General features: G+C 42.2%; 1 protein-coding gene across 1 annotated transcript; it reads right to left on the minus strand.

Moving 5' to 3' along the window:
* Nucleotides 1-4683: 4683 nt before the first annotated feature.
* Nucleotides 4684-15131, minus strand: LDHB (lactate dehydrogenase B). Its single transcript, XM_010217565.2, has 7 exons — nucleotides 14974-15131; nucleotides 11971-12088; nucleotides 11326-11499; nucleotides 9132-9305; nucleotides 6707-6824; nucleotides 5865-5988; nucleotides 4684-5048 (listed from the first exon to the last, which is right to left on the minus strand). The coding sequence occupies exons 1-7, from the start codon at nucleotides 15097-15099 to the stop codon at nucleotides 4881-4883; spliced, it is 1002 nt and encodes a 333-aa protein (XP_010215867.1). The 5' UTR covers nucleotides 15100-15131; the 3' UTR covers nucleotides 4684-4880.
* Nucleotides 15132-19826: the final 4695 nt, after the last annotated feature.

Here is a 19826-nt window from a genome sequence, read left to right on the forward strand (position 1 = left end):
CATGCAGCTTATCTGCATCATTTTACTTTTTGGTCTACAAATAGAGATTTACCCAAGTTTGTATGCTTTGAAAGACTACTCAGGAAAAAAAAAAGTGTAGTGATGAAATCGGTATTACCCTTTATTCGTCTATGCTATATAGTATGAACTCATCGGGAATAGTTACTGTCCCATTATCAATATTGATACATATAGAAATTTTAACCATGTTTCACCTGGATTTTGTCTTTCCAAAAACTAACAGGGCAACCATAATCAACCTAGTACAGTCCCTTGAAAACATTTATTTTCTTCTACATGGGAACAAATTGCCAAAACAAACTCAACAAAATAAAGAGAAATTCTTCTCCCTGAGAATGAGGACACTGTGTTATCATATATGACAGGAAAACGAGATTGATGTGACTCTTAGGCTCATACCTGGTTCTTGTTGATGCTAGCAGAGACTGCTGAGTGAGAAGAGACTTTGCACATCACACCTTTTCTGTTTTACTATCTGCAATACAGAATTAGCAGCATAAGCTGCACTCAAAGTGCCTTTTTTCTTCCTCTGGCATTTTCATTTAACACATGCTTCAGAGTAAGAATTATGAATGTTACCTACCAAATTTCACTGCTGATAGCCATTAACTTTCATTCTCTTTTGACAAATTTTCTGCATTTTTTACCTCAGATGCTGAATGTGTAGACAAATCCAAAATTATTCAAAGAACATGTAAGGAGGAAAGCATAAGGAAAAAATATTTACTCTTTTTTTTTTTTTTTTGCATATCCTCTGCCTGGAACAGACTGCATTTTCACTTGTGTCTGCAGGTAAATTTTTTATTTCAGACACTAAACAAATCCAGCCCAGTAGATCAGTCTAGGTTAATTATTTGCACAACTCTCTTGCTATTTGCCTGCACAGAGTAACAACTCACATTACAGTGGCATCTCAGGGAGCGGCTTGTACAAACACAGTAAATCACACAGTGATTGGTGCGGGTTTTAGAGAGACCTGACTTGGGAGGTTTTGACTCACCTAAGGCTAGACTCACAGAGATGAGTTTCAGGAGAAGTGCTCACAGATGAAATGCTGGTAGTTGGATGTAGGCCCGAGAGGCCCTTTCCCTGTAGTGCTGTTGTGCCATTCTAGCCCACAATGTAAGGATGAGACTCTTACCTTTCTCTTTGCTCCTGATCACACTGTTGCTAGTGAGAGCTCAACCTACATGTACCTCGGAGAATCTGCAACTTACCTGTTCCGATTCAGTTCAATTAATTCGGGAGAGCAGCACATCTTTACAGTGCATGGTAGACATGAAGTTCATAACCCAAAGGCAACAGGAACTCTAATGGGTAACGTAAGACACCAATCACCTACTTACCACAAACCGCAGTTCTAAGATAGCTACTGCTCAAGTCATATAAGCACTACTGGCCTAGCAAAATACATATATAAAATATTTCCATTGCTTTACATCTGCACACTCTGTTTAACATAATTTCACTGTTTAAGACTACTTCCAATTCCCTGTCCTAGCCTTATGCTCTGAGCAGTGAAAGAACAGTTGATTTAGTACTATCTGTGGGTTCAGAACAAGCCTACATCTTGTCTGGGTGATGAATGAATGCCACTAACAGAGCTCACGTTTCACTAGTTTTAGAGACAGTTTCTTGTTATTCAGGCTATAATAATAAAAAAGGATGCTACTCAAATCTCTCTAAGTTTTGGATATGTGGGTGGAAATCTGAAGCTCTTTCTCTTTAGCATCCTTTTCCTTTGGAAAGCTGTGATACAAACACAAGGGTACAAAGCACGTACATGCGGCTGAGCATAACTTAGAGGACTGAATTCTGGTCCTTTGGCACAACCGTGCTAGTAGTATCTCCCTCTGTCCATTATCTGTCAGCTTCTACTTGCCTCTTGTTTGACATTTACAGGGGAGTCAGGCTGACTTTCTGCTCAGTATTTTGTATTTGTTCTGTACTTACATATCTGAAAATGCAAGACCTGGTACAGGGAGGCTGGCTCCTTACAGCAATCCAAACAGCATTATTACCCTTACTTCATGCGAGTCTAGCAAGGGGTCCTCGGCACCTGTGTAAGTGTCTTGCTGTGCTTCTGCTTTCTGGCAGTACAAGCAAATACCAACTGTAATCAAGCCCAACAGAACCTCAATATCTTCTAAGAAACAAGAAGCAACAAGGTACTCCTTGACGCAAAGGAACATGGCTAAAAACTTGTATTGCCTGTCACTCGATAAAATGAGCGCAAAGTCCACATATCCACATGGTGTATACAAACAAAACATAAAAGATAAACGTCAGTCTTTTATGTTCAGAGAAACACGTAGATATCTATTAGTGATTACATACCGATGTAATATAGTACTAAGGAATTTTTATGGTTGATATGTCTGTAGGGTGGATAGACTCCAATTAAGAGAAAGTGATAGTCTGGTGTTTTGTAAGGGTATACAGGGAAGTTATTCAACAGCTTCACTTCAGTGAAGTCAAATGATTATGTAATAGATCTTCTAATAAAAGCCAATTAAAATACAGTGAACAGACTTGCTAAGGGCCTGCAAACACCAAAGGATACCAAAAATAATTTGAAGAGTCCGTTGACCAAATCTGAAAATTGCCTAATTTGAGATATTTATTCCTCTTTAACAAATTTGAACCAATCCACCATAATATCCACAAGGTCACTTCATTGTTGTTTAAATTTCTTGAGATTTTCCTTAATGGCATAATCTCCAAAGAAGCAGGAGTTTGTGCCATGCTTTCTTGTGCTATCTATGATCAAATGAACACACACAAAAAAATCTCCAGGGTCCAACTGGATTGAAAGAGTAGACTGAGTGTCCAGACGACATTTAATTCCCAGGTCATACAAAGACCTCAGGCTTTCTTTTTGAGATTTAGCAGTGTACTGTGAGTCTCAATTTGGCACCTGTACAACAAGCCAAGTATGACCCTACTCATTAGTGAGTGTGAATAATGCACACTGATGTGATAAGGGACAAAGAGCAATTTCATTGCAAATGAGTGGACTTTAAAAACAAGATTCTGTCTGAGAAGGGAAAAGTGCCCTTCTCTGTTCTCTCAAATGGGTCACAACTCTTTGCACGTATCAGTCTTAAGAACCCCAGGAACTAATGAAGTGCTATAGCATAGTTCTGAATTATTGACTGGAGTAATCTAAATGAGAACGAGCTAGAAAGGAACTGTGCTGTTATGCAGCCGGTCACGTTCAGATGAATAAATGAACAATTTTAAATGGAAAGAGAGAAGACAAACAAAAAGGTGAAATAAAGTCATGGGTTGTAATGAAAGATGGTCTACCTTATTATTGCTTTTCATTACTTGGTAAGGCAACAGAGAGAATTTGTCCTCTCTGAAATGGCAGTGCTGCAGAGCATTGACAGGATGAGACACAGAGAGGTGGAGCTAATCCATGCAGGTGTGGAAAGTCTTCCCCTGACTTCTCCATGCTAAGTTATCAAAGTAGCTACTACATTTTTTACCTTGTAATGAGACTTCAGCATCGGAAATAGCTTACCACGTGCAACTTTATCCTCAAGAGACCTTTTCTAAAGTCTTCCTGTGCTGTTGCCAGTTTCCCATGTATGATCCATGTTACTGGCTGTGTAATACTTAGCAAATCACAGGCTAGCAGCTGGTTTACACTATGACAGTATTTGCATCTCCTTTTTCCTTTAAAAAGGAGCTACGGAAGTGCAATTATTTGTCCATGAAAGTGCTTTAAGCTACTCCTCAAAACATTATGAGATTCTGGTGTCAATCCCCCACAAGTAGGATTGTCTTTCACAGTCAGAAGCAACAGAGTGATGCAAATGAAGCAGATGATACTTGACAGCGTCACAGTACATAAGATGAGGCTGTATTTTCAGATTTTTTTTTTGTGTAGACATTTCAGTAGTACTGTCTTGGATACTAGAATGCCCCATAGATTTATGGAAGCTGAGAAGATTATTTCTCTTTGAGAGTTCAGAGAATCAGCAGCTAACAAAAATTATGTTCTCTCTGTTCTGCTTAAAAAATTGAGTGGGACATTTTGTCCCATATACACTTGCACTGAACATTTTTAAGCTTGTCAGACTGCTGTGAACCAAATCTGTAAGACAGATAGTGGTTATTTTATGGCTAATATTCAGCTAAGAAATACAAGTAAAGCAATTGGGAAATAAAGTCATTCTCTCCAAGTATTTGTACAATTATTCCAAATAAGCATTTATGAAACAGTTATATACAGGTTTCTGAAAACTACAGAACCCTTGTTTCTAGGCAGATGGTTTACAGAAGCTTAATATTAGTACAAAATATGCCAGGCATATTTTTTGGCAGTCGGACAGGAGATGGTAGTCAACCCCCCTCACCTGCACCCATGCAGTCTTCTGCAGCCTTTACTAAAAGTAGGAAGGACTATATCAGAAAGAAGAGTCTGGGAATGAACAAAGTCATTATTTGGATTGAAGATATCTCTACAACAGAAAAAACAAGGCTATATTGGTTAAGTCCCAATATAGATGATTACTTCACTGTTTCTAAGCTTTTAAAAAGTGTATGTTTGTTTGCAATTCCATGTTGTCAACATTACAGACATAAACGAAGAATTCTGTACCTATAGTAAGTTACGTAATTAAAACACAGAAAATAGTCACTAGGACAACAAAACACACCTGAAAGTTGCTTTATTTGTTCATAAGGTTTGTGCATTACAGGAAGCATAGGTTTAACTACTGTGGACAAAAGCTCACTTCAGTCTGGAAGAGCATTAAATGTTAACCATAGAGATGGACAGTAAGTAGAGTGCCCACATTTGAGCAAAATATGCAGGTTTTTTTCTATTGATGGAATCTAACATTCGAGAGTTACAGATCTTTGAGATCTTTCTGGATGCTCCACAGTGTATCTGCACTCTTCCTCAGCTGAGCCACCTCATCGTCCTTCAGCTTTTGGTTGATGACACTTGTCAATCCAGAGGCACTTAGGACACAAGGAAGGCTCAGGAAGACTTCATTCTCAATGCCGTACATGCCCTGCCGCAGACAAAAGCACAGTTCGTCACTCAGGGAGGAACCCAGCACCCTAAATCAACTTTTCGTTGAGATAGAATTAAGCCTACTGAAGCAGAGCTGAAGACTTGCATCATGTTCCAGCCTGCAGGCAAATTCTACCAGCAGTCACAATGAGCAAAAAATAATCTAGTTTTGAAAACAAAGTGACTGGCAATTCTGAGATGGTTGGCTTTAGGAATTTCTTCATTCCCTCTATCCCTCTCAAAGCTTATATAGCAATTAGTTGACAAAAGCCCCACAGCCATAGTATTCAGGCACATAGTAGTGGCAAGTCTGTATTTCCTGAACATAGAGGGAGCTGTAGTTAAAAGTTCAGCATGCCCCAAGTCCTTGCTTCATTACAGGAAATGTAGCAGGCTGGTTACATGAGTACAGGAGGATATAGCTCCCTGCCTGGCAATTTTGCTGCAAAGTGTTTCACGGGGTCACAGACAGGCCTCCAAGGACTTATTTGTTCTTTGTACTGTATGTTCCTTCTAAAGAAGCTGCACACTACACCTGGGGAACTTGATCCAAAATGAAATATGACATTGCACAGAGTACAGAGACTTTTGTTACAACTCTTGTGAGAGAAGGGTAAGCTAAGAGGGCTGACTAAAAAACACCACAGTAGCAAGATCCCAGTACAGTGCTTTCAAATTCAGAGTAGCTGTCTTACAAAGTTCCCTTTATTCAAGGCACCTTGCAAACTGGGATTCTGCGCCTGTTTAGCTCTTCCACAACAACAACAACAACAGCAACAACAACCAGAGCACCCAAGTGGCTACTGTTTCTTACCTTCACCATAGTGGACACTGGATGGACCCGACACAGGTTCTTCAGCATGGTCTCACAGAGGTCAGCAACGCTAAGGCCAATGGCCCAGTTTGTGTATCCCTTAAGTTTAATCACCTCATAGGCACTGAAGAAACAATGAAATACATTAGCTAAGGTGGCTTCAAGACATTTCCTGACCAGCCTTAAATAAATGTTTCATTTCTAAGATGAACTGAAACCCTTGTGATACTCATGCCAAGTTCTATATTTAAAAGTCCAAAGAAGAAGCTTACAGATTTCAGTATCAGACAATAAAAACAAAGCCTATGTTATCCCATACATGCAATAAAGAAATCCTATTGTACTCAAGCTAGATATTTTTCAACTAGCATATTCTAAGAACGTATCTTACAGTGTTAAGCAGAAACCAACCAGAAATATATAACTGAACAAGTTTTCTATTCAAGTCAGCAGGCCAATAATTTAGATAATACATTCTGAATATATTCAGAATAAATGAATATTTAGCATCAAGCCATGCACACTGTCCACATACACATTCTTCGGGGAAAAAAAAAAGGCTTTCTATGCTCCGTATCTCAAGACTCTTCTTATCGATACAGTCCTTGCTTCACTTGTGAAGCAAGTGAAACTGAAGTGGGTATTTTATGCAATAGTATAAGACTTGCTGCAGGATGCTAAAACTTATGAGCTCTGCCTTTAAATTAGGATTTTTCCTTACTAATGCAACCTTCTTAATAAAAGGGCATGAAAGCTGCAGTGGAACGGAGGCAGGGACAAGAAGGGAGCGGGCAGAGCAGCTATCTTCCCTAACATGCACTGTCCCCATACTCCTCACTCACCTTTCCACCACCTGCTTGTGGACTTCCTTCCAGTTCTCGCTGTCATTGTCTGTTCCCATGGCAGGGTTCAGCTCCTGGAGGGAAACGCCTGCCACATTGACTCCACTCCAAACAGCCACTGTAATGCACATTAGAGATGCTGTAAGTTTTAGCAGCAGTTAGCAATACTTCCCTTCCACTCTTCCACTAGAGACAAGCTTGAAAGACACAGAAAAATCTCTAGTAAAGGTTCAGAAAGGCAGATCTTATGTTTTTGTTTCACTGCTGAATCCTGACAACTCTCTGGCTGTCAAATACGAGAAGATGTAATCAAAATGTCAGTACCAACAGATCAATCTCTCAGCGCTTGAATGAGAGAACTTTCAGTTCTATATAGTTATATTTGATGTCAAAAGCCTCAAATTCCAGGAAATCTTAACTGTTTCTTTTAAAAGTGACTAAAAATAAATTATTTTAGAACTGCAATAAGAACAAGTATATATTTGCTGCCCCTCTAGGATTGCTCTCCAAGAATTCCCTTCTTATTCCCCTGAATAAGAAGGAATCAGCGGTGATCAGCAGTGCCAAGTCTAGTTGGAGGCCTGTAGCTAGCGGTGTCCCCCAGGGATCAGTCCTCGGTCCATCCTGTTCAATTTATTCATCAGTGACCTGGATGAAGGGATGGAGTGCTCCCTCAGCAAGTTTGCTGATGATACCAAACTGGGAGGAGTAGCCGATACCCCAGAGGGTTGCGCTGCCATCCAGAGGGACCTGGACAGACTGGACAACTGGGCGGTGAAAAACCGCCAAGTGCAAGGTCCTGTGCCTGGGGAGAAATAACCCCAGACACCAGTACAGGCTGGGGACTGACCTTCTGGAGAGCAGCTCTGCGGAGAAAGACCTGGGTGTCATGGTGGATGAAAGTTGACCATGAGGCAGCAGGGTGCCCTCGTGGCCAAGAAGGCCAATGGGATCCTGGGGTGCATTAAGAAGAGCGTCTCCAGCAGGTCGAGGGAGGTGATCCTGCCCCTCTACTCAGCCCTGGTGAGGCCACATCTGGAGTATTGTGTCCAGTTCTGGGCTCCACAGTACAAGAGGGATGTGGAGCTGCTGGAGAGAGTCCAGCACAGGGCCACAAGGATGATCAGGGGCCTGGAACATCTGCCCTGCGAGGAGAGGCTGAGGGAGCTGGGCCTGTTCAGCCTGGAGAAGAGAAGGCTGAGAGGGGATCTGATCAGTGTCTATAAGTACCTCAACGGAGGCAGTGAGGAGGATGGTGCTGGGCTCTTTTCAGTGGTGGCCACTGACAGAACTAGAGGTAATGGCCACAAACTGAAGCACCAAAAGTTCCACAGGAAGTTAAGGAAAAAATTTTTAACAGTGAGGGTGACAGAGCACTGGAACAGGCTGCCCAGAGAGGTTGTGGAGTCTCCTTCTCTGGAGATCTTCAAAACCCGCTTGGATGCAGTCCTGTGCCACGTGCTCTAGGTGACCCTGCGTGTGCAGGGGGGTTGGACTAGATGATCTCTAGAGGTCCTTTCTAACCTCATGAATGCAGCGGGGTTGGACTAGATGATCTCTAGAGGTCCTTTCTAACCTCAAGCATTATGAATCTAGGAAAACAAGGCTGGCAACATGTAAACTTACAATTCCAAGACAGGAATTTGTGTAGTTCCCTCTAAACGAAAGGCTCATTTGCTGTTCCAGTGACGACTGAGAAAGTTTCCTACTGACTTCCAACAAAAAGCAGCTATTACACCAAAGCAGAATGAGGTCTGTGTATGCTCAACCATACTTTGCCTTCATTACAGTGCAGGGCTGGTTTCAGTAAATCGTGAAGGTGACCAGACACTGTGATTCAAAGGGCCACTGAAGAGGTCATTTTAAAATTGCACAGCACTAAGTACAAACCGGCACCAATCACACACACAGCTGTTTTGCTGCATCATTTCGGACTTGAAAAGAGCATCTGAACAATTAAGATTCACTTCACGGGGATTTCAAGTTCTCTAAGTAACACGGAGAAGCAGTCACAGAAGAAGGTAAAGGGTAACAGCAGTACCTTAAATCTGGGTTGCTAGCACTTTCCACTGTTTGCAACGGATCTCTGCAGCGGATCTAACATCAACTAATAGTGCTTTTAGAGGAGACCCCTACTACAGACTGTATTCTGACACTCCAAAACTGAGGCTGGAAGGAAAAAGTAAACAGGGGGAGAAGGGGCAATTTCACCCGAGGAACTAAATCTACAGCCACCCTCACTCATTGAAAATTATCTTCTGGATGTCCTGCACTTGTCTCAACTCTGTTCTTCATAAAAATACAGCTAAGTATCTGTAACTCAAGTCCAGCTGCATCTCTTCTCTCACCATTTTGAAACACATCTTAGGCCTGAGCCTCTTCTACAGTATTGCTTATTCCCAATGAGACTGGAAGAGCTCCTTACCACTCGAATCACCGTGTTCTCCCAAGATCCAGCCATGGCAGCTGCTTGGGTGGATACCAAGTCTCTCGGACATCAGATAGCGAAATCTGGCTGAATCGAGATTGCAGCCACTTCCAATCACACGATGTTTTGGCAGGCCACTCAGCTTCCATGTGACATAGGTTAATATATCCACTGAAACAGAAGAACATGCATAGTTAGGAAAATAGTTCACACACACCAAAAGAAAGAACCCTTTACCTCACTGCAGTTGGTAGAGCAACCAGAGGGACTCAGAATGCAGCTGGCCTCACTGGTCACAGCATTTTGGGAATTTGGAGGAATAGAAAAACATATGCTGCTTGGATAACTTAGGGGTTGCCAGGCTACTGTTCAAAAATTGAAGACAATCACTGGAAATAGTATCCTATCAGCTAAACCCAGAGCAGCTTTATTGTCCAGAGGGCACCCAGAATTGGGACTGAGCTCTATTCATCTGGCTAAAAATTTCATGAAATGACCTTACCTTCCTCTTAATCATCTCTCTAAGGGTAGCGGAATTTATTTACAGTGAAACATGTTTGCTTTCTGTATCATAATTACTTCAGGTTTATTTCTTAAACAGGTTTGTGCTTTAAGCACAAACAGCAAACATCCCCTCAACAGAAGAAAAGTCATACAAACTCTATATTTTGGCACACAGCTCTAAAAAAAAGTATTTATTTTTAGGAAAAAAAAAAAACAGAAAAAGAACCGAGTTTGGTGAGAGAGGGGCTAGAAAGCGAAATGAGCAGAGAAAGCTTCAAATCCTTAACTCACAAAGCAGTAACAACTCACAGAGTAGTAAGAACAAGTTCTGACTCCCAAGCTTTAAAAAGTAAAGCAGTTCTCACAGGGGAATGATCTTATGTTGGCATATGTACACCTGTAATGTATCACTTAGCTCAGGTATTAAAAGTCCACAATTCCAGTAGAGTTCATACCTCGCTGTCATGAGTCACACACTCTTTGGGCAAAGCCGCCCTAGAGCTTCAGTTTAGAGAGTTCCTGCCAGGATCAATGCCATCTGCAGAGACTATGGGGCACCTCCTTGCCAAATGGAGACATTTCTCTCTGGAAGATCTCGTTTTCAAGCTAGGTGCTGAGTCAGGTATGCAGACTTTCGAGGGCTGATCTGTAACCTCAGTTTGTCAGCAGTAGGGCTTTCCACTTGGGACAGGTCGAGGACAGTGCCACCAGAGTTAGAGCCCAGCCAGATATGGGGAAGCTCAACAGGGAAGGGCATCCAGGTCACACACCAAAACATGTGGTGGGCACCCTTGATGCTGTTAAAGTCCCTTCTAATGGGCTTGTAACAGCTTCCACTACAGAAAACTAGATACAACATACGCCAATTGAGCAGAAAACATTATAAAAACAATCCTGAAAGAGCAATTTACAGTCCTCCTCTTGCAGCTGCATTACTGGAGGCAAGTCTATTGTCTGAATTCAGCCTTGCTAGAACAAGAACCAATTATCTTTGACTCCATTACTCCACTCAGTATTTTAGATGGATGTTTAAAACTACCCTAAGTTATTATACTTGTACAGTAGCCTCTTGCTCAGTACTTCAGTACTACTTGTACCCTAACTACCTACCCAGTCGCCACCAGCTGAGTCGCTAGTTTTACACATGCCATTCTGCCTCTGCAAAGTTATCATTAAAAGCATGTGTCACTTAATTTCTAGGGCTCTGTACAAAACATAACTAAGTCCATATTTATTTTTTTTTCTTTTTCTTTTTTTTCCCCCAGTGTTACTGGGATAGGTGTAGTATGCTGCATAAGGGTAAGTTCTTCATATCTTCATATCCAGACAGAAGTGAAAGTTATTATTTATGATCAACCTGCAAGCAAACTGAATACCTCTTGCACTTATAAACTTTTGGGCTAAAAATTTAAAACTATCTACTGTTTGTAAACCAAAGTATGTACAGAAATTTAATATCTGTCATGAAACAAACTTTTAAAAAGGACACCATGGGAAATCCTGAATAAAGCACTGTCAAGTGCAAATTCTTCATTTCTGTTTTACAGTTAGTAACTCCATGGCAGAGGTTCAAAACAAAAAAAAATCTCTTTCAACATTCAAACAATATTTGATAAAGCTAATAAAATAAAACACTAGCTCTCTGAACAGCAGAATTTGTAGTTGTTATATTAGAAAACTGCCTTACCTGGGTTGGAAACAACAAGGATGGTGCAATTGGGACTGTATTTAATGATCTGAGGAATAATGAATTTGAAGACATTCACGTTCCTCTGGACCAAGTTGAGACGACTCTCCCCCTCCTGCTGGCGAACTCCTGCAGTTACTACCACAATCTTGGAGTTGGCTGTGACAGCGTAGTCTACAATAGAGCACGAGACACAAAATATAGAACCTGCTGACTTACAGCTCAGGTCAACAGCACTGCATTTCTGCAGGTATCCTGGGTAGATCTCCACCATTCAAATGTTGAAACCCAAACATGAGACACACCAACTCTTACATTCTCCAGATATATCCAAAAGTGGCAACTGAGAGTCTTGAGTCTTCATTCACCCCTCTGAATTTCATTTCTGCTACTGAAACACTATAGACCATATTCCCTCTACATTACAGAAATAGTAAGGTAAGGGTAAAATGACCACTACAGATGTAAGAGAAAGCTCATATTAACGGCTCTGCCCATTAACGTTGTTGGTTGTCCAAATACTTGCAAAACTTTATTTTAAGGAGTTCATAACTTTAACTTTCTGATGACACAGCCTGAGTTCATTACTATTACATGAGACTGCTTCACTATCTAATAAACAAGAAGAGAACATCTGAGGTTCACCTTTGTCTGCCACAATCTTGTGAGTCTGAAGGAACAAGCTCCCATGCTGTAGGTCCATCATTTCTCCTTTCAGTTTGTCTTCCAGAACATCAACCAAAGCAAGTTCATCACAAAGACCCTGAGGAAAGCAACATGAAATTTCAAGGAATCAGTGGAGTATGTAATTATTACCAGTTATTACCTGGACTCTCAAAGTTACCTTTGCTGAGCTGAACTACATAAGCTCATTTTTAAGTAACATGGCACATCTGAAAGCATCTCTTCTCCACCAGAGACAAACCACTAGCACAGAAAAGCCTCAGTTACTGAGAGGTACATTAGAACAAAACCAGAGGATATTTTAGCACTTGTCCATAAACTCTTTGTTCAGGCTTTCTTAAAAAAGTGTACTTGTGCTTTCATGTTTCAGAGTTGTAACAAACTCCTCAAATCCATCCATGATAAGTATGCCTGTTTTGAAAATATTTTAGATGTCTAGTCAGGCACACCACGTAACTATCAAATAAATATTCTCTTGTAACATTCCTTCGCCCAACTCAGTGAATTTTGCAAGAAAACAGAATTGCAAGAAACTGATCTTCCTTGTTAGTGAAAAACTGTATCAAGAGAAAACAGACTCTTCACCTATTTTTTTGCTTTACTAGAGTTATTACAACATAGTTCTTTCACAAAATGGTTAGCCATGTTCGCTTGTTGTCCAGCTAGGCTAATTTGGAGGATAATGTTACACAGTCTTAGAACAGGAAAACATTTAAATGGTGGGGGGGAGGGGGAGGGAAGGCTTTCTACTATAATGCATAACTACCACTTTTTGACAAAAAATTTAATTCTAATATGCTTTTAAAGGTTTGCCATGCAGGAAATTATAGAGCAATTCAGATTAGTTCTTTTTTCTTCTGTATTCCTAGGTATCTACATACTGCTTGAAAGCAGTAAACTAAGGTATTTTCGTGATGTTTAAGAGGTTACCTCGAGCAGTCTTCTCTCCTTTGGTTATTATTGACTATTTTAAAATGCAACAATATACTTTGCTTTTCCGATGGGAAAGTAGCAGCAAGTAAAATGATGCTCCCAGTTTCCTTTCGCAACTCCTTTCACCAATTACTGTAGGAAAGCTGTAAAAACCTGTACAAACAGGACTAATTCCAATGACTAATTTTGTGGATTTGCATCAGTGTTGCCTAGAGAGGAATTTGCCTTGTTATTAACACATAGGAATAAGAAAGCTTCACAATCACTCTCTAACTTAAAATACTCTCATTAAAAAACAGTGGACTTTCAAGGTTGCAGTGAAAATCTTTCAAATTCCTCTAAAATGGTACAGCAACGTCATACAGCAATTGTATATAGTAACTGAGAAAGAGCTAAAAATAACCAACATGAAAATTGTAGTGTTATTCAGGTGTATATACTAAATCAAATACTACACTAGTAATCTCAACATAGTATCCCAGTATTTTTAGCTATATAAAATTAATCAAACACAAATTACTGCAACTATTAAAGGTTAGGAAATTAAGTGCAAAATTTTATGCTATAGTTTAAAAAAGAAAAAAAAAGGAATATATTTTGGAGAGCCATCCATCTTGCAGAAGTCAAAGCAATGTCTACTTTGGTGGCATAAGTCAAAGATTTCTTTTTATTACAAACATCTTTTATACTGCAACCTGTATTTGTTGTATGTGTGCGCAAGACAGAAAACAGAAATCTGAGGAAACAGAGAGGATCTCTGTCATCTCATAACTTGAGCTTGAAAAGTTCAAGAGCAGTTTTGCTATAGATTTGGTGCACAATGCTCCCATTAACTGTAAACTTGTGTGGCTCCTGCACTGCCAACTTTGTAAGTTACAGTGCTTATTTGAAAATTAATGATGAGTGTACATATATATATATATGTGTGTACGCAGTGTGTTTTTAAAGAATAACAACTGAGCCAGTAATTCCTCTTGAAATTTTCATTTTTTTCCCACTACACAGTCTTAAACATATGAAAACTATTTGCGAAAACTTTCCTATCTACTCAGTTTGACTGTGGCTTTTATTTACTGCTTGCCAGTTTTTCATGCTGATAAGGTTCATGATAAACTGTAGGAAATTTTGTAAGGATTAAAATATCCTATACTGTTCAAAACACATACAGTCAAGGTAACAGACGGTGGAAGGATTTATCTTCAAATGAGAGGCAAGTGGCTTAGGAGTTCACGCAACATTTGATCTCAGCCTCCTATACTACTTTTTTAAAAGAGGTCTGTGTTTCCCATTTGCCTTTTCAAAAAGGACCAGAGAGGGATCTCTTTTTTGATAACTCGCTCACAACAAAGGGCAAAACATGAAGATCCCTATTGCATGTTTAGCCTTTGGTTTCTTTGAAGGCTGCCAAGGCTGAAAAATGAGCCCTAAAAAAAAAAAAAAAAACAGAAAATCCAGAAAAACTCTAAGTCTGGCCTAGGTTTCTAGTCTTTGGAAGCTGTAGGTGGTATCTCCAGACACAATGACATTACATAACCAGGCCATACTGGGGTGGGTGCTGGAGAAAGGGGGACAGGGAGAAAGAAAAAAGCAGCTCATAGACAGCAATGGTAACATTTTCAGGAACTTAGAAGCCCAATTAGGGGCCATCTGAATTAAGAGCGTAATAAAGCAAACTGTTTCCTGCTCCTTATTTCACACTGATTTCTGGCCTGCCCGAATTCTTGCCCCGCAGGGTGGCAGCCCTCCCACCAAGCAGACTCTGGCCTTATTGTGGGAAGAAAAATAGTAGTAATAAAATAAGGAAGAGTTGGGCAATGGTTGCAGAGCTTTTGTTCACTACATTTTCCCAACCACAAAACTCTTTGAGCAGGAAGGTCGGCCTTGCACAAAACAGTAATTCACTGGTTTTTCCCCCCAAAAGGAACCAACTCATCAGCCTGGGCCCACCCTAGGCTCTGGCATGGCCCATGATGGGGGAGAGGCGTTTCGTAACACACGTCGGGCACCGCGCGTGCTGTCCTCGGCCCGCACCTTGCCCAGGATGCTGATGGCACAGGCCATGCCGACCTGCCCGACCCCCACGACGGTGATCTTGTTGTTGGGCACCGTGCTCTCGGCAGCGATGGGGGTGATCAGCTTGTCCTTCAGCGTGGCCATCGTGTTCTGCACGGGGAGGGAGGAAAAGAGGGAAGAAAGATCAGTGCCACGGAGAAGAACACGTCACGCCAAAGCCGAGGGCGCGCGAGAAGTCGCCTGGCAGCGCCGGAAGCGAGCGCAGGGAAGCGCGGCCCGCTCGCAGTGGCTGCGCGTGGGCGCGCGGCCATGGCTCGCGCCCCACGCGGCGCCACGCCGGCTCCCTTCCCTCCGCCCCGCCGCTCTCCTGCTTTCCCGCTCGCTGCTGTGGAGCCAGGGCAGCGCCATGGGGGCTATTTTGGCAGCACGTAACACAATATCCCTCTGCCGACCAACTTTCCAGAGGCTCCCGGGGGAAGGCACGCGTGCTGCCCGCGCTCCTGACCCCCCGACGGCATCCATCTCTTTAAAAGATATATCTGGTCCCCGCGCTATAGAAACAAGTGTAAAAATGTGTAAAATTACTGCAACGGGTTTGGGGGCGCACACGCGCACTTCCCGGTCTGATTCATTTTCACGTGGCCTCGGGACTCGCTTCGTTCGTCCCAAGGACAGGGATGGGCGGGGCGGCCCCGACCTTCCCCGTTCCCGGCTCCGGGCGCTCCGCGCAGCACCCGCGCCCGCCGGGAATGCGCGGGGGCGGCGGGCGCGCAGGGATGCTCGGCCCCATCCCCATTCCAAACCCTCGACCCCAAACCCTCATCCCGAACCTCACGCCGAACCTCGCCCTGAACCCTTTGCCGACCCGCTCCACTGCGGCCTCCCGTACCTTGGGCGCGGAGCTGCGCGGAGGAGGAGGAGAAGGAGGCGGTGGAGGAGGAGGAGGCGAGGGCAGCGCTGCAACGCGGAGCGCTCGGCGCAGTGAGGGCCCCGCAGCGGAAGGGGCGGTCTGCGCTGCACCGCCCCCGCCAAGGAGGGCGCCTGAAGGGCGCCTCTGCCCGCCCCTCCATCCCTCCTCCATCCCTCCTCCATCCCTCCTCCATCCCTCCTCCATCCCTCCATCTCTGCCCGACATCTCCCCTGGAGCCGCTACCCGTCGCAGACCAGGCGGAGCGCCAATAAAGCGTTTAGACAAAAGAAAACATCGATAAAGCGTTCCCACTCCAGGGCAGAGTTGCTCAGACCTCTGATTTTTTATACCCCTCCCCATGTTTGTGTGCTTTGTTTATTTATTTATTTATTAGGAGTAGGCAAGCTGAAATGTTCCTGGTGCGCAGTGTGCCAGGAAGGCTGGGAAGGAGGAAGTGTTTCGCTGAAATTCCTGCATAGCAAGCAGGGGAGACGGGGCTGCAAAGAGCACTGCCTCCTTGTGCTGTAATATCACTGCTTTCTCCATAGAAAAGCAGGGCTGAAGCACGTGCTGCACGCAGCCCCCATTTCCCTGGAAAAGAGAAACCTCTGGGTTTCCCCTTAGATGTCCTTCTCCAAAGCCCAAGGTTAAAGTGATAGGGCTTCCTGGCCAAGACTGTGCTGACGACGGGGTTGTTGCCAGTTTAGTGTTTTGTTACTTTTTTTTTTTTTTTTTTTTTTTTGGCCTGGTTTTCCCTCGTTCACTAGTGCCTGAGTTGGCTCCCTCTGCCCCATCCAGCAGCCGAGTGCAGGCTCGTGCCGGTGAAAGCGGTGAAAAGAGGGAAAACCGGCTTTTCTAGGCAGCCATGCAGGTGCCGTCTGGTTTTATGTGGCCATCTAACTGTGCCCTTGCCTCCTGACACAGCCATAACCAGCAATTCACTCCTTTGCGGCATTTGATATTGGAAAGGAGAGGAAGGAAGGAAGGAAGGAATTCAGTGTCTTCCACATTTCAGGCTGCCTCTAGGCAAATTAATGCACGGCCTCAGTAGCTACAGCTGGAACGGGAAATGGAGTAGATAATATATATAGGCTGAAATATAACAGTAAGAAAGTTTACCAGGTATTGCCAAATGTGAAATCTACACTTAGAGGAAAAGAGAGAGGAAAGGAACAAGAAAAGGTGTATGAGGAAGGAGAGATTGAAAAGGATAAGGACAAGATTTATTTCTGATTGGAACCAAGTTTCTATTTATCCTGCTGGTGTTTCTTGCAAAGAGCGTGCACCACTTATTTAGACTGGGCCCTTCTCTGTCATTCTATCATTCAGCAGTTGAAGTTACAGGATTTGTAATTAAATGGAGGGGCAAATGTCAGTTTGCTATTGGCAAAATCATGAAGCTTTTAAAGGCAAACTGAAGCACTGACCATGTTATAACAGCTCTCCTAGGCCCTGGCTCTAAGTATCAAGCTTCTTTGGCTGGCAGTATTAAAAACAGGCTGTTTAATCCTTCCTCTGAAGCAGTTGCAATCTAAATAGACAAGGTGGGAAAGCAGAAGAGGATTATTCCCTCTTCCTGCTTTTAGCTATTTTTCTGCACAGATGATGGAATATCAAGGCACAGAGAGGTGAAAAGATCTCTCCAAGGTCAAATGGGGAGTCTCTTAGTGACACGGCATAGTCTCAAAGTTCATATTTAGTTTGGCAATGTTTGTATTTTTGATGAAGCACAGTTTTTCGGGAAAACAACCCCCAGTATTAAGGGGCACAGTTTAAATAAATCTGACTGATAACCTTTCTACAATTACAACATTTTTTTGTGTACATTTTAATCTCATTTAACTTTAGGGTTGTATACAAAGTCTGCAGTTAGATAAGTCTGAGGTATTCCAGGGCTTGCATCCAGCCCACCAGCTTCCCAAGACACATAGAAGCAGCTATGGTTTCCCTGCTGCTGCTGGAAAAAGCTGCTGCTATTTTCTTCCCCAAAAACTAAAGTTAAATGTGATTAGAGAGACCTCCCTTGAAAACCTGGTACCTTCTTCCCACAGCAAAATATTGATGGTCTGGTGGCCATGGTCTTAATGTAATAAATATCTAGAATATAGGCTGGGAAGGGCAGGAGGTCATGACACGGCAAGAACATGGGATATAGACCTGCTGGCAGGAGCAGGTGAGGTGAAAGACAATCTTGTGGCTCACAGTTTCACACCTGGCAGGGCAGGTCGTCTGACTCCAGGATGGTTATTCTAAGCGCTGTCACACTCCACTGTAATGGAGAAACAAGAAGCGTTGGTCCAATGGGCCCAAATTATCTTGGAGCAGCAGTTCTGCAAGCTTCCTTTCCTTGCAGTTTTATTTGAAGAAATGGTTCTTTATTTTTGGTACCAGGGCTATATTTTTGGTAATGTTTGTTTAAAGATTGATGTAGTGTGTCAGATAATACATTCATGATAGATAAACACATTATGACCTAATTAATAAAAAATACTAAATATACAACGTATGTACAAGTTTGCACAGTGATCACCAGCAATCAAAGCTCTTAGTGCTGGTGGAAAAGTATAAATGCCTTTCCATCCTGTTTAAGCTGTCCTTAAACGAGACTTTCTTGTTAACTCACCATGATATCCCACTTTTTTTTTTTTTTTTTAAAATCCTATTTAGCTTCTATTTTGGGGCACTTGTATGAATAGGCACAAATTTTTCAATGTGCTTGTGCAGGTCTGTGGAGCCAAGCAAGGAAGCATATCGGGGAGCTGTGTCAAGTGAGCAAACTGGGCTTGCTCCTGCAAACCTGTGTTGCAGAGCTGGATCTGTGCTTTGATTTGGGGATCATGCTGTGAAAGCAGGAGATCTCATTTAAAGGGACTTCTTGGATGTCAAATGAAACAAATGATTGTAAAATGCTGCAACTAGGTGAGTAGTAGCACTCAGACTGTAGCAAACAAACTGTCTTGATAGCACTAGATCTTAAAAAAGAATAGTTGCTTTTCACAAACATATATAGCTGTTGTGCTGTAAATAACTAAAAATAAAAATAATATTTCATTGCATTATACCAAATATAATGGGTTTACACACAGATAATTTTACCCTGTATTCTCAAAACATGGTTAATTTTTATGAAGGATAATTATTATAGCTGCCCTACAAGCTTACACAGAGTAGATTTGATAATGGTCCCAGCAATGAGTCAGTGGCAAACCAAACCTAAGCCCCCTGGTTTCTAGGCTTGCAGTCTAACCCATGAACAGTTTTGAAGAGGTTATGTTTCACTCTTGTCTTCCTTCATTTCCTCTTTGAAAACAGAGCACACTTTATAGCATTGCTAATACATCCAGATCAGTGTTAACTTATACGAAATACTCACAGATTACCTGAAAAAGAGCCTTCATTTTTTGTAATTCTTGCCTTCCAGTAGAGATTGTTTTGCTTTTGTATTTTTTTATAATGCTGTTTTCCCTTAGAGCCTGTTTGCAAAAGCCAAGCCCCTGCCATGTTTTCTTTTCAATTGCATTTGCCCTAACATGCTAATTAGCTTTCATACTCAAAACAAGAATAAAAACCAGCTTTTGTCAACAGAAACTAAGTTACTTTATCCTTTAATAGCACTCTGGCAGCAAAATGAGTTTGGGATTTCTTCTTTGCTGTTCCAAATATAGGCAAAAATGTGTAGAATTGAGCAATTGCATGACATAGGGACAGGTTTTTAGCAGTAGATGAATTTCAGTGCAAATGAGAATGATCTATTTTCTCTGAAGTGGTTACTGCTCAGAACGTTTTGTAGTCCTGAGATTTTAATGTATGGATTTGGTTTTATGGTTGATGAGCAAATACGGCTGTCTCAATGTAAGGCCTCTCTCCAGGCACATAAATGCAAGACCATGTTCATGCCAAAGAGTTTTTCGCATTAGTTTAATTACCACCTTTAACGACACGTTGCAGCCTATCTGCCAAA

This window comes from Tinamus guttatus, unplaced genomic scaffold (genome assembly GCF_059628265.1).
Source record: "Tinamus guttatus ecotype Peru unplaced genomic scaffold, ASM5962826v1 Tinamus_guttatus_pri_ptg000308l, whole genome shotgun sequence".
Classification (NCBI taxonomy): Eukaryota; Metazoa; Chordata; class Aves; order Tinamiformes; family Tinamidae; genus Tinamus; species Tinamus guttatus.

Excerpts from the sequence above, each read along its gene's own strand:
- LDHB (XM_010217565.2), bottom strand. The coding sequence starts at position 15,099 with ATGGCCACGCTGAAGGACAAGCTGATCACCCCCATCGCTGCCGAGAGC. Across the intron at positions 11,500-11,970 it reads CAAGATTGTGGCAGACAAAG|ACTACGCTGTCACAGCCAAC; the intron begins GTGAACCTCAGA and ends GCTCTATTGTAG. Across the intron at positions 9,306-11,325 it reads CCTTGTTGTTTCCAACCCAG|TGGATATATTAACCTATGTC; the intron begins GTAAGGCAGTTT and ends CTTCTGTTTCAG.